This window comes from Blennius ocellaris (genome assembly GCF_963422515.1).
Source record: "Blennius ocellaris genome assembly, chromosome: 5".
Taxonomy (NCBI): domain Eukaryota; kingdom Metazoa; phylum Chordata; class Actinopteri; order Blenniiformes; family Blenniidae; genus Blennius; species Blennius ocellaris.
Genome location: NC_137654.1, coordinates 3,034,765 through 3,050,107, shown reverse-complemented (window position 1 = coordinate 3,050,107; position 15,343 = coordinate 3,034,765). Strand labels below are relative to the sequence as shown.

General features: G+C 48.0%; 1 protein-coding gene across 2 annotated transcripts; it reads left to right on the top strand.

The window, feature by feature from the left end:
- The first annotated feature begins 784 nt into the window (after positions 1-784).
- Positions 785-14,848, top strand: LOC308130870 (deoxyribonuclease gamma-like). Of its 2 annotated transcripts, XM_080497374.1 has the most exons (9): positions 785-860; positions 2,950-3,105; positions 10,825-10,913; positions 11,414-11,503; positions 11,612-11,724; positions 11,817-11,929; positions 12,193-12,350; positions 12,434-12,530; positions 12,874-14,848. In XM_080497374.1, exons 2-9 carry the CDS (start codon positions 2,959-2,961, stop codon positions 13,024-13,026), a joined length of 960 nt encoding a protein of 319 aa, XP_080353500.1. In that variant the 5' UTR covers positions 785-860; positions 2,950-2,958; the 3' UTR covers positions 13,027-14,848. The 2 variants fall into 2 exon arrangements, with proteins under 2 accessions (XP_080353500.1, XP_080353501.1); XM_080497375.1 differs by lacking the exon at positions 785-860 and having other exon boundaries at positions 2,949-3,105.
- The last annotated feature ends 495 nt before the right edge of the window (positions 14,849-15,343 follow it).

Here is a 15,343-nt window from a genome sequence, read left to right as displayed (position 1 = left end):
AAACTCTTTCTATGCAACATGGTGGACTTCAATCAATCAATCAAACTTTATTTCTATAGCCCGTTACAAACACCTAGTGGTATCCACAGTGCTTTACAACAAAGCTATATAGAAAACACTTCACTTCTACGTCAGTCATCACATTCACACACTTCTACGTCAGTCATCACATTGACACACTTCTACGTCAGTCATCACATTCACACACTTCTATGTCAGTCATCACATTCACACACTTCTACGTCAGTCATCACATTCACACACTTCTACGTCAGTCATCACATGCACGCACTTCTACGTCAGTCATCGCATTCACACTTCTACGTCAGTCATTACATTCACACTTCTACATCAGTCATCACATTCACCCACTAATGGAGGCTGTGGCCATGCGAGGTGCCGTCGGGCCCCTGGGACTCCTTTGGGTTTGCTGTCTTGCTCTTTGACAGGTGGAGATGGGAGTTGAACCAGTAACCTCCTGATGGGGCGGTACCAATCGAGGCTGGACAGCTTGATTGACACGGTTAAAAAATCTGAACCATGAACACCCGCATGTCAAGTTTTTTCAAACATCGTGGGTCAAAGTTTTCTAAACAGCTGCTTGTTGATCCTGTTCGAGCTTCATGAAGAAACATCTGGACTGATGTTTGTCCAGGCTTTACCAAGTTGACTGCCTACTACTATGAGAACCATCAAGTTCCAGGAGGAGGAGGAGGGCCCAGGGACAGGAAGTGTCAAGTTCTGGTTTTAAAATAAAGTTGTGTGCGCGCGCATGGAGGGGCGGGGCACTTCTGTTCAGTCACTGCCCCTCCAGAAAACCTCCAGTTCCTAGTCTGAGGACATAGACGGACGATCTACAGGTACGTTTCTGCTTCTTAACTGTGTGTGTGTGTGTGTGTGTGTGTGTGTGTGTGTGTGTGTGTGTGTGTGTGTGTGTGTGTGTGTGTGTGTGTGTGTGTGTGTGTGTGTGTGTGTGTGTGTGTGTGTGTGTGTGTGTGTGTGTGTGCTTACATTTCTATATGGTTCACACAGTTGAAGCAGGAGTCTCAGATAAGACGTCTCCCGGCCCAGAGGCCAGAGACCTTGAAGAGTCTCAGAGTGGTACAGTTTCAATAATACAAAGACTCGTGGCCTTGCAGGTGTGAAACAGTGAACAGTGGTTATAATAGACATGCATGAAACAACGATAACTTACAAAATGTTCATTCCCATTATATCAAGTACTAATAATAAACATAAAGTACAAATGTACCTAACAGGCGCCCCCTGCTGGCAATTCCACAAACATCAGTAAGGCCACCACCATTCCTCTATGTGGGCTCATTGTGGATTCTGTCTTTACTTTAATGTGAAAAACCACAACCACAGTCAATGATTCAGAATTCCCTGCATGTTCAGACATGTGATCCAGTGGAGGCTGAACGAGTCTCATGTCATCTTCTTCATCAAGCTGCACGTCAGTGCAGTGGTGAGCACTGTGGCCTCACAGTGGGAAGCTCCAGGTTCAAATCCTGCCTTTCCTCCCTCAGTCCCAAAACCTGCACCGTGAGTACCTAACAAGACCCTGGACCCCCCCAGCCGCCTCTGAACAAGACCTCCACCCCCCAGTCCCCTCTGACCAAGACCCTGGACCCCCCCCAGTCCCCTCTGAACAAGACCCTGGACCTCCTAACAGATTTCTCCCAAAGGGGATTAATACAGTTTTATCAATCAATAATTCAACATGACATCAAAGCAGGAGACAAGAGGACAGAAATCAATAAACATCTTCTTTCTGTGAAGAGGTCAGAGTGTATTTAGACTTTATGTGAACAACAGTTCTCATTTTGGAATAGATCATTCTCAAAACGTTGTCATTTCATGGAAAGGGGAAGAAAAACTTGAGCGCAGCATGAGCAAGAAAGAAGGAAGTGAGTAGGAGAGAATCTGCGGCTTCTCACTTCCCCGTTGAGCTGCTTGTTTTCTGAGCAGCTTTAGCTGACCATCAAAAGTGTCTTTTCTAGATTGGTCAGTCATTACATGCTTGATAATGGGCCTGTCACAATAACAAGCTCTGCTGGACGATAAATTGTCCCAGAAATTATTGCAACAAACGATAATATTCCACTGTCAGGCTTCCTCCACTGAGAGGCTTCCTCCACTGAGAGGCTTCCTCCACTGACAGTCTTCCTCCACTGTCAGACTTCCTCCACTGACAGTCTTCCTCCACTATGAGGCTTCCTCCACTGAGAGGCTTCCTCCACTGTCAGACTTCCTCCACTGAGAGTCTTAAAAACAAAAACACATAAACAAAGTTACCAGAGGCACTTCCCATGGTCCTTAGCGCCGCCGCTCCTAGTGGTCGCTACAATACAGTCATTTATTGGCTACATGTGCTCTATAGATAAAAAAGTCCAAATGATATATACTGTACTACATTCAAGAAAGTAGCTGTTAATGTTGCGTTGTTGACTAATTAACGCATTATTAATTTTTCAGGAGCATTTTGGCATTTTATTCTGTCCCATTTTATTTTGAATTGTCGCATTTTATTTTGAATGAGCACTTCCTGTCTGAGAGTGGAGGTCCTGCAGCCAGACACTCTCGGAGAAATCAGTGGATGAATTTTCACATTACCGCATTATATGGACAAGTCTAATGAGTGTGAGTTTAGTGGATGGTCACACAACTCTTATTTCGAAGCAACTTATACTGTATACGAAAAAACACCACGACATACCATCTGTGACCACTAGGTGTCTCTGTATGACCACAGAAAGCTGCTACAAGATCACAGAAAAACTTCCACCACTTGACTGACTGAAAAAGAAAAAACAGATCAAATATGCCATAGAAAACAGAAACCGTGCAGAATTTAGGAAGTTATTACTTCTTGCACCAGTTTTGCCCACCGACAGTGTTTGAGAGGATCTGGATGTTGATTTTGGGTTTCCATGCTGTGCTCTACAGGTCTGAACTATGAGGTCCTCCTCACTCCTGTTGTTCTTCTTCGTTGGTGTCAGTGGCGTTCACGGAGGATCCGACTTTCGAATCTGCGCCTTCAACCTTCATAACTTTGGAGACTCCAAGTCGAAGAAGACTGATGTCATGCAGATACTTGTCAAAGTAAGACAAACAGAGAGAGAGAGAGATGTTTTGATTTTTAAAACATATTTTCATGTTAAAATCAATAATCTTAAAAAACATGCAAACTGCAATTTAGAATTTTTCATACAGCACAGAATGTTCTTAAAACACCAGACCTCTTTAAAAGAATTCAGGTTATTGTTTTGTTTAAAAAACGGTATTGAAGCCAGAGTGTGATTTGACATTGACTCGCCACACTTCCATGACTCCTGCCCTTCTTTGTTCTCCACCTTGTTCCTCCTGCTGACGTAGATCAACATCTTGGCTTCACCTGAGAGGAAGTTCAGGAGCTGACATTTGTCTTTTCCTCTTTTTATAGCCAGCTCCCATGATAAAACTCCTCTCAGTAAAAACAATACTAAAAAGACTAAAAACCATAGTTAAAGAGTGAAGAACCTGTGAGTCTCTGTCACTCGGTAAAAACATGGAAAACAGTTTCTCAGTGCACAAAATGGACAAGAGTTTAAAACAGCAGGTTCATGAGGGAGATCAAAGCAGGTTCATGATGGAGATCAAAGCAGGTTCATGATGGAGCTCAAAGCATTTGAGGCGATCGCACCGTGTAAAATCCTCCACTGAAGGTCTCCAGTCCCTTTCTTTAAGGGGGGTCTGTAGAAGATCCTCCACTGTGGACCGGGTCCGCCCTGACCCAGTCTTTGTGACCACACAGTGGGGGGTCTGTAGAAGATCCTCCACTGTGGACCGGGTCCCTCCTGACCAAGTCTTTGTGACCACACAGTGGGGGGTCTGTTGCTCAGTCCACCCTTGTGGATGATCTTCACACAGTTCTGATAAAATGTTCGTTTGTCTGCCTTGTGTAATGACAGTCTCTCAGGCTGTGTGGTTTCTAGGGGGGGGGGCGGACAGTCCCCCCAGCTCCGGGCTCAACAGGACCTCGGGGAAGGGGTCTGCAGGGAGAGTTCTTGTGACGGCGCAGTAACAGGGCAGCGGCACACTGTCACACACGCACGCTCATACATCCAAACACACACGTCACACTCACTTCCTCATTCCCCTCCGTACTGCACATCAGATCATTCACTTAGCTCATCGCCCTCTCTCTCCAAGACGGGGCGGAGCTAACTCCGAGACTTTGTAGCTCACCCGCACGGAAAGTTTGGTCATGTGACCATGCGGTACTTTGAAATAATTATTTATTTCCTTTTTGAATGTAATTATTTGCCGTTTGGATGTGGAAAATATTTTTGTTTTCTTGGGAAGAAAAAGTGAGGATCCGTTTAAAAAAGAGTTGAACATGTATTTTTCATGAATGTGATTGGCTGAGAGAAGTCATCCCATGTCCGGGGGAGGGGCTTACCCTTTAAAAGCAGGGTGGGAAACTGGATTAGGAGAGTCTGTCCCTGCAGGTGCTTGTGAGAGCACAGGTCACAAGAAACTCGTGAAAACCAGCAGCTAAGAGAAGAGCTGATATCAGGTTTTGTTTGGGTTTTGTTTTTTTGTACTGTAAATATATATTTTTGTTCTTGCACTGTAAATACTGAGCACCGGCACTATTTTGAGGGAAATAAATGCAAATCTTGACTTGCCATATGGAGCGTGGTGGTAATAATTATTAGTAGTCCTTGGACTGAAAGAGAACCCGCCACAGTTGGTGTCAGAAGTGGGATATGGCAAGTCGAAAGAAAATAGTGCATCAGCCAAGACAGCGTGCAGGACTCCGATCACAGAAACGGGGGCAGCAAGAAGATGCGGGAGCAGTTGGCGACCCGGCATGGGAGAGACCGTCCCACCTTCATCAGAGGAGGACGAGGGAGAAGGCGGAGCTACGTTCGTCACAGCGTCAGTGAGGCAGCCCGAGCCTGAGCTGTTGACGCTGATGAGAGGCTTCCTGGAAGCACAAACCAGAAGAGAGGAAGGACTATTGCAAGAGCTGCACTACATAAGAGCTGGCCTTCCGGGGACTGACCAACCAGCTTCATGTGTCACGGGGTCAGCAGCCCAAGCGTCACCTGTGACACCGAGTACAGCGACAGCCAGCAGTCCCAGGCGAAACCTGCCCCCACCATCGCCAAGTCATTGGCGACAGTCAGCAGCAGCAGCCTCCTTTGTGACACAAGATGGCAGTAGTAGACCTGAGGGGCAAAGATCTGACCACAGGTACTACAGTGACCCCAAAATACCACCGTATAATACAGGAGAGGACATTGAAAATTATCTCCTGCGTTTTGAACGCATTGCCAAAACCTGGAACTGGCCAGAGAGTGAGTGGGCGTGCCGGCTTGTTCCGCTTCTATCGGGGAAGGCGTTGGAGGCCTACACAGCGATGGATGAGGAGAGAGCGCACTGCTACAGAAAGGTTGGGAGGCACCATCCACCCGGCAGACGGACAAAGGTGTGGTGCAGTTCGTGTTGGAGATGAGGGAGCGACTGGCGAGGTACCGGGAGGAGGCAGCGGTCAACCTACGGGAGGCCCAGAAAACCCAGAAAACCTGGTATGATCAACAGGCCCGGTGTCGTGAGTTCCAGCCAGGACAAAAGGTGCTTCTTCTTCGTCCGTCATCCACCAACAAACTCCTCGCGAAGTGGCAAGGTCCATATGTGATCATTCGCAAGATGGGTCCGGTCACATATGAGGTATCGCACCCGGAGAGGAAGAAATCAAAGCAGACGTACCATGTGAACCTTCTGAAGGAGTGGAAGGAACGTCCTATCCAGGAACCAAAGGTGGTTCTTCTGGCCCAGGAGGTGGACAGCCATGAGGAGCTGGAGACAGGACCACAGACCTTTGGGGATGTGGCAGTGAGACCTGTGCTGGCCCACCTTCACCCGGAACGGGAAGTGCAGCTTCGTCAAGTCTTCAAAGACGTGCCATCATTGTTCTCGGCCAAGCCTGGTAAGACCACCTTCGTTGAACATGCCATACGCCTGAAAGATACCCAACCCATCCGCCAGCGCCCGTACCGGGTTCCACAGCAGCTGGTCGGGAGGCTGAAGCAGGAGGTGGAGGAGATGCTTCACCTCGGGGTAATTGAGCCTTCGAACTCTGAGTGGTGCAGCCCAGTGGTCATCGTGTTCAAAAAGGATGGTTCACTTCGGATCTGCATGGACTTCAGAAAACTCAATGCAGTCTCAGAGTTTGACGCCTACCCTATGCCAAGGATTGAGGAGTTGTTGGAGAAGATTGGTGCAGCCAAGTTTATCACCACCCTTGACCTATGTAAGGGATACTGGCAGGTGCCATTAGCAAAGGAAAGCAGACAATACACAGCGTTCCAGACCCCAGCAGGATTGTTCCAATTCACAATGATGCCTTTTGGCCTGCATGGAGCCCCAGCCACATTACAGAGGCTGATGGACCGAGTGCTTCAGGGGTGTGACCACTGTAGTGCTGCTTACCTGGACGATGTTGTGATCTTCAGCAGCACATGGGAGGAGTACCTGCAACACCTGATCTTGGTACTTGGGAAAATTCAGGAGGCTGGATTGACCCTCAATCCGGCAAAGTGTGAGTGGGCACGGCAGGAGGCACGGTACTTGGGCTATCAGCTGGGACGAGGAGAGGTGAGGCCCCAATTGGATAAAGTGGAAGCTATCCGGGACTGCCCTCGACCCCGCACCAAGAAAGAAGTCTGCTCGTTCCTAGGCTTGGCTGGGTGGTATCGGAGATTTGTGGCGCACTTTGCGAGCATCGCTACACCACTCACAGCTTTGACCTGTAAGGACCAGAGAAACCCTGTCACCTGGACTGATGACTGTGAGAGAGCCTTCAGGGCCCTTAAAGCCCTTCTCTGTTCATCCCCCGTCCTCATGAGCCCAGACTTATATAAGAAGTTTGTGGTGCAGGTGGACGCATCAGAGGTCGGACTGGGAGCGGTGTTGGCCCAAGGAGATCCTGGAGAAGAACGGCCAATCATGTACCTGAGCCGCAAGCTTCAGCCCCGTGAGTCCAGGTGTTCTGCTGTGGAGAAAGAGGGCCTGGCTATTAAGTGGGCATTGGAGAGCCTGAGGTACTATTTGCTTGGGCGAGAATTCGACCTGGAGACCGATCACCGAGCCCTCACCTGGATCCACACAATGAAGGACCATAACAGTCGACTCACACGCTGGTATCTGTCCCTACAGCCGTTCAAATTTGAAATCAGACATCGAGCAGGAAAGGCCAATGTGGTGGCAGACTATTTGTCCAGGTTGCCGCACATCGTCAACCTCCCGGAGGAGGGGGATAATGTGACGGCGCAGTAACAGGGCAGCGGCACGCTGTCACACACGCACGCTCATACATCCAAACATACACGTCACACTCACTTCCTCATGCCCCTCCGTACTGCACATCAGATCATTCACTTAGCTCATCGCCCTCTCTCTCCAACCGTTAGCATAGCCGGACAGGGGTGCACACCTGACGGCTGTGATTTACCTGCACAAACACTAACACATTCCCACATCCATACATATACACAGGGAAGCTTACCGTGACGTGACGCCTCACGGCAGTGGAGAGCCAAGACGGGGCGGAGCTAACTCCGAGACTTTGTAGCTCACCCGCACGGAAAGTTTGGTCATGTGACCATGCGGTACTTTGAAATAATTATTTATTTCCTTTTTGAATGTAATTATTTGCCGTTTGGATGTGGAAAATATTTTTGTTTACTTGGGAAGAAAAAGTGAGGATCCGTTTAAAAAAGAGTTGAATATGTATTTTTCATGAATGTGATTGGCTGAGAGAAGTCATCCCATGTCCAGGGGAGGGGCTTACCCTTTAAAAGCAGGGTGGGAAACTGGATTAGGAGAGAGTCTGTCCCTGCAGGTGCTTGTGAGAGCACAGGTCACAAGAAACTCGTGAAAACCAGCAGCTAAGAGAAGAGCTGATATCAGGTTTTGTTTGGGTTTTGTTTTTTTGTACTGTAAATATATATTTTTGTTCTTGCACTGTAAATACTGAGCACCGGCACTATTTTGAGGGAAATAAATGCAAATCTTGACTTGCCATATGGAGCGTGGTGGTAATAATTATTAGTAGTCCTTGGACTGAAAGAGAACCCCGCCACAGTTCTCCTTGGCTGTACTTCCTCAGGAGGCTCCTGTCTCTGGCTGTGAGGACTTCCTTCCAGGTCTCCAGGAGCCTCTGGGACACCCGGACAGACTGCAGCTTCAGGAGACAGCCCAGGGCCTTGGTGTTGCTCAGGTCCGGCCCCACAGCATCCACAAGCTGACCCACGATGAGGGTCCCAGACTGGACCAGCTGACCCACGGTGAGGGTCCCAGACTGGACCAGCCTTCCCGTCAGCCCAGGAGTTGTTGCTCCACTGATGTCCAGTCTGGCTCCGTGGATCAGGGGTTCTTTCAACAGCCAGTCAGAGAGTCGGCCTTCAGGAACCTTCTATGGTAAATAGAGCCCAGCATTTAAAAACACTTTGATAAAATGGAGGAAGCCCCTTAAGATCTAGGAATCTGGGATCAGTTAGGAACAGAACATGATCCAACCCCAACTTACTGGCACGCCTCAGGATCAGCTGGCCACGCCTCTCCACACCAGATCTGCCGGGCCTGTGAGGTACCTCTGCAGGAACTGGAGTCTAAAAGTGGCAGTCCGGCTGGCCAAGTGGACTAGGCCCTGACCCCCCCCCCCCCTCAGTCCGGCTGGCCAAGTGGACTAGGCCCTGACCCCCCTCCTCAGTCCGGCTGGCCAAGTGGACTAGGCCCTGACCCCCCTCCTCACTCCGGCTGGCCAAGTGGACTAGGCCCTGACCCCCCCCCCCCCCCCCTCAGTCCGGCTGGCCAAGTGGACTAGGCCCTGACCCCCCTCCTCACTCCGGCTGGCCAAGTGGACTAGGCCCTGACCCCCTTCCTCTCAGTCTAAAAAGAGCACCCCCTGTGGCACCCAGTGCAGACCATCCCAGAAGAAATCTACTATTTTCTTTTGGATTTGAGCCAGGAGGCCTGGAGGAGGGTCTACACAGGAGACCTGGAGGAGGGTCTACACAGGAGGCCTGGAGGAGGGTCTACACTGGAGACCTGGAGGAGGGTCTACACAGGAGACCTGGAGGAGGGTCTACACTGGAGACCTGGAGGAGGGTCTACACAGGAGGCCTGGGGGAGGGTCTACACAGGAGACCTGGAGGAGGGTCTACACTGGAGACCTGGAGGAGGGTCTACACTGGTGAGCCGATGCCACAGCTGGGATGCTACTAGATTATTTAAAACTAGAACCCTGCCTCGGAGGGACCTCTTCGGGAGGAGCCGCCTCCACTTGGAGAGCTTACCCTCAATCTTTTCCGAGACGGTCTCCCATCTTCTTCTGAACAAAATGTTCTTCACCCACATGTATCCCTAAGTATTTAAAACCATCTCTCTCCAAGGTTAAATTCTGGGGAAGACCTGGGAGACCGCCATGCCACCTGCCGACAGCGAGGGCTTCACCTTCCCCCAGTTGACCCTCGCTGCTGATGTCACATTAAAATCTCTGATTACTTTACTTAAAAGGTCTATTTCTTCCTGGTTCTTGATAAAAACAATGAGGTCGTCCGCATAGGTGGATAAAGTCACGCCTTCACTAAAACCCGGTAACCCCCCCCCCACACTAGAACGTATCTTATTGAGGAGGGGTTCCAGAGAGAGTGCATAGAGCATCCCAGACAGACCTGACACCTCTACACACTCTAACAGGAGCACACAGACTATGTCCCTGTACAGCACCTTGATCTTGGCGATGAGACCAGCGCTGAAACCCCAGCTTTCCAGACCCTCCAGAGGAAGTTAGGGTTAGGCGTTCCAGACCCTCCAGAGGAAGTTAGGGTTAGGCGTTCCAGACCCTCCAGAGGAAGTTAGGGTTAGGCGTTCCAGACCCTCCAGAGGAAGTTAGGGTTAGGCGTTCCAGACCCTCCAGAGGAAGTTAGGGTTAGGCGTTCCAGACCCTCCAGAGGAAGTTAGGGTTAGGTGTTCCAGACCCTCCAGAGGAAGTTAGGGTTAGGCGTTCCAGACCCTCCAGAGGAAGTTAGGGTTAGGCGTTCCAGACCCTCCAAAGGAAGTCGTGTTCAACACATCAAAAGCCTTTTCCTGCTCGACTGAAATCAGACCAGCATCTATATCCAAAGAACTAGAGACAGTGAATCTCACAGTCAAACATCTGAGCTGAGGTCAGCAAACATAAGTCTAAACATTAAACACAACACGAGGGAATTACAGGATTTGTGGAGCAAAGTACTTTACTTACTACTTCAATACACCGGGGATGAGGAAAGACGGAACATGGAGGTGATTAAAATCACAAAGTCAGAAATGAACGGGAAGGACAAACACAGACAAGACCAGAGACGACAAAATCAAACATGAATGGACAACCATGGGATCTCGGCACACTTTAGGCAGATAGGCCTGAGAACCCCCTGTGTTCTCTTGTTTTTGTTTTGGTTAGCCTCCCTCCACCTCACTGTGTTCTCTTGTTTTTGTTTTGGTTAGCCTCCCTCCACCTCACTGTGTTCTCTTGTTTTTGTTTTTGTTTTGGTTAGCCTCCCTCCACCTCACTGTGTTCTCTTGTTTTTGTTTTGGTCAGCCTCCCTCCACCTCACTGTGTTCTCTTGTTTTTGTTTTTGTTTTGGTTAGCCTCCCTCCACCTCACTGTGTTCTCTTGTTTTTGTTTTGGTCAGCCTCCCTCCACCTCACTGTGTTCTCTTGTTGTTGTTGTTGTTGTTGTTTTGGTCAGCCTCCCTCCACCTCACTGTGCTCTCTCTGCTTCAGGTCATCACCCGCTGTGATGTGTGTTTGCTTCAGGAAGTGAGAGACAGTAAAGGAAAAGCTTTACCGGAGCTGCTGAAGCAAATTAAGAGGTGAGACCTGACTTTCATGTGCATGTTTCACATTGTCTTTCACCAGTGTTCCGTGGCCGTTCTCTTTACAACTCCCATCCTGACGTAAACCTTCGTCTCTGATGAAGCTCGTCTGTGCAGCAGCACCACCAACCAGTGGTCTTTTATTGTAATGAGAAGGAAGCTGCTCAGAATTGATGGCAAGCTACTTCCCATGATGTCATATTAGTGGTTGAACGTTTGGCGTGCCGTGTCACTGCTGGGCTCTTTATGAAGGCTCTCTGTATCCAACTGAAACTGAACCGCTCACACAGTGAAACACATGAACATGTCATCAGGTGAAGACTCATTAAATTGACTGGAAACACATTTGATTTGATTTATTTTGTCCTGTACTTGATTTTTTTGTGATCTGCTAATAACAGAGATTTGTATCACTTAGACAATTCAGATAGATACCAACTTTTGTGTTCTAAGAAAACAGAAAGTTCTCTTCCACTTGTATTAATTTGGAATGGCAGGTATGACACCAGGTACGAGTACCAAGCTGTGGCCAGCGAGCGACTGGGCCGGACCGACTCGTACCAGGAGCAGTACGTCTTTGTGTACAGGTGAGGAGGCTGGTTGCACCTTGATGCTCAAAGCAATATTCTATCATATTGTCTTGTTTAATGACCTATTCAAAGCATTTTGAAACCCAAACCTGTCGGTGTCCTCAGGGCCGACACCGCTGTACTCACCGGGCAGTATCAGTATCCTGACGCCCTGCCAGGAGATGTTGATGCTTTCTCCAGAGAGCCTTTTGTTGTCCGATTCAAAGCTCTGAAGACAGGTCAGTTTGACAGAAACTCATGTTGACGAGATCTGAAAGAAGGACCATGTTTAGGGACTTTTCTCTGAGCCCTCTCTCCATCAAATCTTCAGCTATAAAGGAGTTCGTCCTCATCCCTCAGCACACCACTCCCACCAACGCCACCAAGGAGCTGGACGCTCTGTACGATGTGTTACTGCATGTGAAGAAGAAGTGGAAGACACAGGTGAAGATCTCAATGCAACACTCTCAACATACACAAGAATTTTACTGTCCAAGTTCTGGCCTACGGCCTTCAAACGACCTGCAATTACACACAATTCACCGTTTTCTATTGTAAAGTTCTCAAAATGGACAACAGTCCAGTCTTAGCCATTTCGGTTGGACAAATCCAAATGTGTTTTAAAGGAAGTTTCCATGTTGAGTTCAGGATGAGCTGTGGTTCTCCTCAGGACTCTGAAGGTTCACTGTTTGTTGATGTGTGAGCAGAACGTGATGCTTCTCGGGGACTTCAACGCCGACTGTGGCTACCTGGCCAAGAAGAACAGGAAGCATGTGCGCCTCATCACGGACACTGAGCTGGTCTGGCTGATCCCGGAGGACATGGACACCACGGTGCGCTCGTCCACGTCCTGCTCCTATGACCAGTGAGAACAGAGCCAGTCCTCCTCATCCTCTATCAGAGCAGAACATCAGAAGAACCCCATCTGTTTCCTCTCTGGTTCAACAGCATCGTGGTGTACGGAGCCACCTTCAACAGAGCCATCCTTCCTTCTTCGGCCAGAGCCTTCGACTTCCAGAAGGAGTACGGGCTGACAGAGGAGCAGGTACTGTAGCACCCCACATGCTTTCTGTTTCCTGTACCTACTTCAGCCTCCTGCCCCCAGGAGGGGCAGCTGTACTGATGGAGGGCACAGAGTCAGACCTGCCCCACAAGTGATCCTCAAATATGACAGACTTTCACTCAATGCCACTAAAACAACAACAGACATGTCGGTTTCACACATCTGGAAACATGTTCCAGTGAAATAGCTTGCCAATCGAGACCAGAACACCTTGAGGTGGAACAGTTCCTCCCTGGAGAACGGTTCTGTTCAGAGCTGTCAGGAAGCTTCGTTCTTCCTCAGCACTTTGTTTCCTGTTGTCAAACTGTGTGTCTTGTGCCTTCAGGCGCTGGACGTCAGTGACCATTACCCGGTGGAGGTCCTGCTCCGGGTGGTGAACTCCCGCGCGTTTGGCGCTGCAGCTTCCATGGCTTTCACACTCCAGTACATCACATTCGTCTCTTCAATGGTCCTCGGCCATCTTTTACTCCACATTTGAACACGATGAGTGATGGACTCACAGGAGAAGGCCATTCGTGACTGAAGGGAACTTCAGGATCTCCAACACGTTGATGTACCAAGTACCACAGATGTTACGCCGGAAACTGCCCTCACTTCACTTCAGAAAGGCCGAAATGACTCTGTTAGTCAACCTGAAACAAATGTATTTCATCTCCTACATGGTTAGAGCTTCCACCACGTCTCAGACATGTTTTATTATTTATTGAAAACTTTCAACACTTACACTAAACAGCTTTACTTCTGTGAAACACAGCAAGAACATAAAAACCTCATGGCTTTAATTACATATCAAGGGAAGATTTTAGGTATTTTGAATCGAATTGGGGTTTTTTTAGAATAATGTTTTGACTTTTCTCCTTGTACCACTGTAGAGATATGAGCCACAGATTGAGAATCGTTGTGATGATGTGTATGTGTGCAAGGTTTAAGCCCTTTCAAACCTTTTTGCTCTGAATCTGACCTACAAACTGCCCCGAGCATCTTTACAACAGAAAGCGGGAAAACTTTTAATTTGTATGTTGTTGTAAGTCTCCACGTTTGGCTTCACTGTAACAGCGATGGTGGGGGGTGGGGGTCTGCAGCAGGGCTCGAATACAATTATTTAATGTTAATGATTGGTATTAAACCTGAACTCCACCTGGCTTCAGACGTAGTTTTAGAGGTAGTTACAGTGAAGCATGAACATGAAAAGTGAAATAAAAGAAAAGAAAATCAAACAATTCAAATCATACTCAAGACTTATGTCAAATGGGAACAATACAAATAACTGGTATATATGACATATACTACATTTTAACAGGATTTAAGAACCAAAAAACTAAATAGCTTGTAGAATAGTGTCAAATAAAAATACAAATGCAAACTTAAATACTGCCCAAAGGGAGTGGGAAGAAGTAGAACCTATTAAGTCCCACCGGTTCACCATTAATAAACCATAAACTATTATATTAAAGGTACTTATTTATTGTAAAAAAAAAAAAAATGTATGTATGGTTCATTCACCATTTCATTTGAGCAATGAGAACAGGTCTGAACTCTGAAATGGAGCTGGTCTCGGTTCGTTTACAAACAATCTAGCATGTGGGGGGAGAGAACATGATGTAGGGCGCAATGCATTCTGGGTAGTAAAGAAATAAAGCAAACCATGTGAATCCCAAGCGTTAGATGCAGAAAGAAGAAGTGTTAAAATATGTGGTGGGCAGACGTGGATAGAGAGGAAGACTCATTGATGGTGTGAAGATCAGACTGAACCTCCCTGCTAGCTAGCAGCTAGCGTGCCTTGGCACCAGGGGCTAAGGTGGAGGGACTTCCCTCTTCGGTCTGGACCAACCAATGAGCCGTGTTTCTTCTTTACTCCCTCCCTGGCCAGTGTTTGTTTCAGGCAACAGCGCCCCCAAACCAGCAGCTGGTGTAATGGCGTGACATGCCACTGGACCCAAATGACGGCTGCGCCACCTGGAGCATGTAGTCCACCATTGTGGTTATTCGGTGACATCGTGGACCGTGGGTTGGGGGGGTTATGTCATCTTCATTCCAGATGATCGTCTTGGTGGTCCACACCTCAGAGCCAAGCCAGGTTGTAAGACCTCCTGAAGCCCCGCCTCCTACGGAGCCTCGGACAGTAATGGTGCGTTCAGGTGAACCGGCGTTCTGGTGTGGACGGCTGCTCAGAAACGTCTTATTTTGAAAAAGCCTTTTATTAAATGTCTCCTTCGGTTCCATTTAGCCACTCAATGACCCTGATGACACCGATTTTAACTTTGGTTCATTTGCTTCTGTAACACTTTAAGCTTGCTTGAAAGCACGTATAAGGTGCATTACTAATCCAATCTATTAGTAATGTGAAGTTAAACCTGCCTCTGGCCAGGTTTAACTTCACATTACTAATAGATTGGATTAGTAATGTGAAGTTCAACCTGGCCAGAGGCAGGTCTAAGATATAAGACTGTATAAGACCAGTATAAGACTGGAGGATCAGATGCAGAGTCTACTGTTTAGTTTCTATGGTGGCTAGACTACTCTGATAGTCACCTCCGGTCACCAACCCTCCTGATGGCCAACACTCCTGTGCACATTCAAAAACAAACAGACACACACACAAACAAACAAAATCAAACATATGGCAGCACATTGGCGGGGGGAGGAACTGTGGGCGTTAAAACAAAGTGGCTGCGTTAATGCATACGTGGTGAAAATACGTTGATCGGAGTTGCTTTTTTTTTTAATAATGTATATTAAAAAATAAACCACACAAAAGTTGTGATTTTGATTCTAACTGTTTCACCTGACTTTGC

Bases quoted from the DNA above. Each gene is read 5' to 3' on its own strand.
- LOC308130870 (XM_080497374.1), top strand. From the start codon at position 2,959: ATGAGGTCCTCCTCACTCCTGTTGTTCTTCTTCGTTGGTGTCAGTGGC. The intron at 10,914-11,413 runs GTGAGACCTGAC...TTGGAATGGCAG, and splicing joins CTGCTGAAGCAAATTAAGAG to GTATGACACCAGGTACGAGT. The intron at 12,351-12,433 runs GTGAGAACAGAG...CTGGTTCAACAG, and splicing joins ACGTCCTGCTCCTATGACCA to CATCGTGGTGTACGGAGCCA.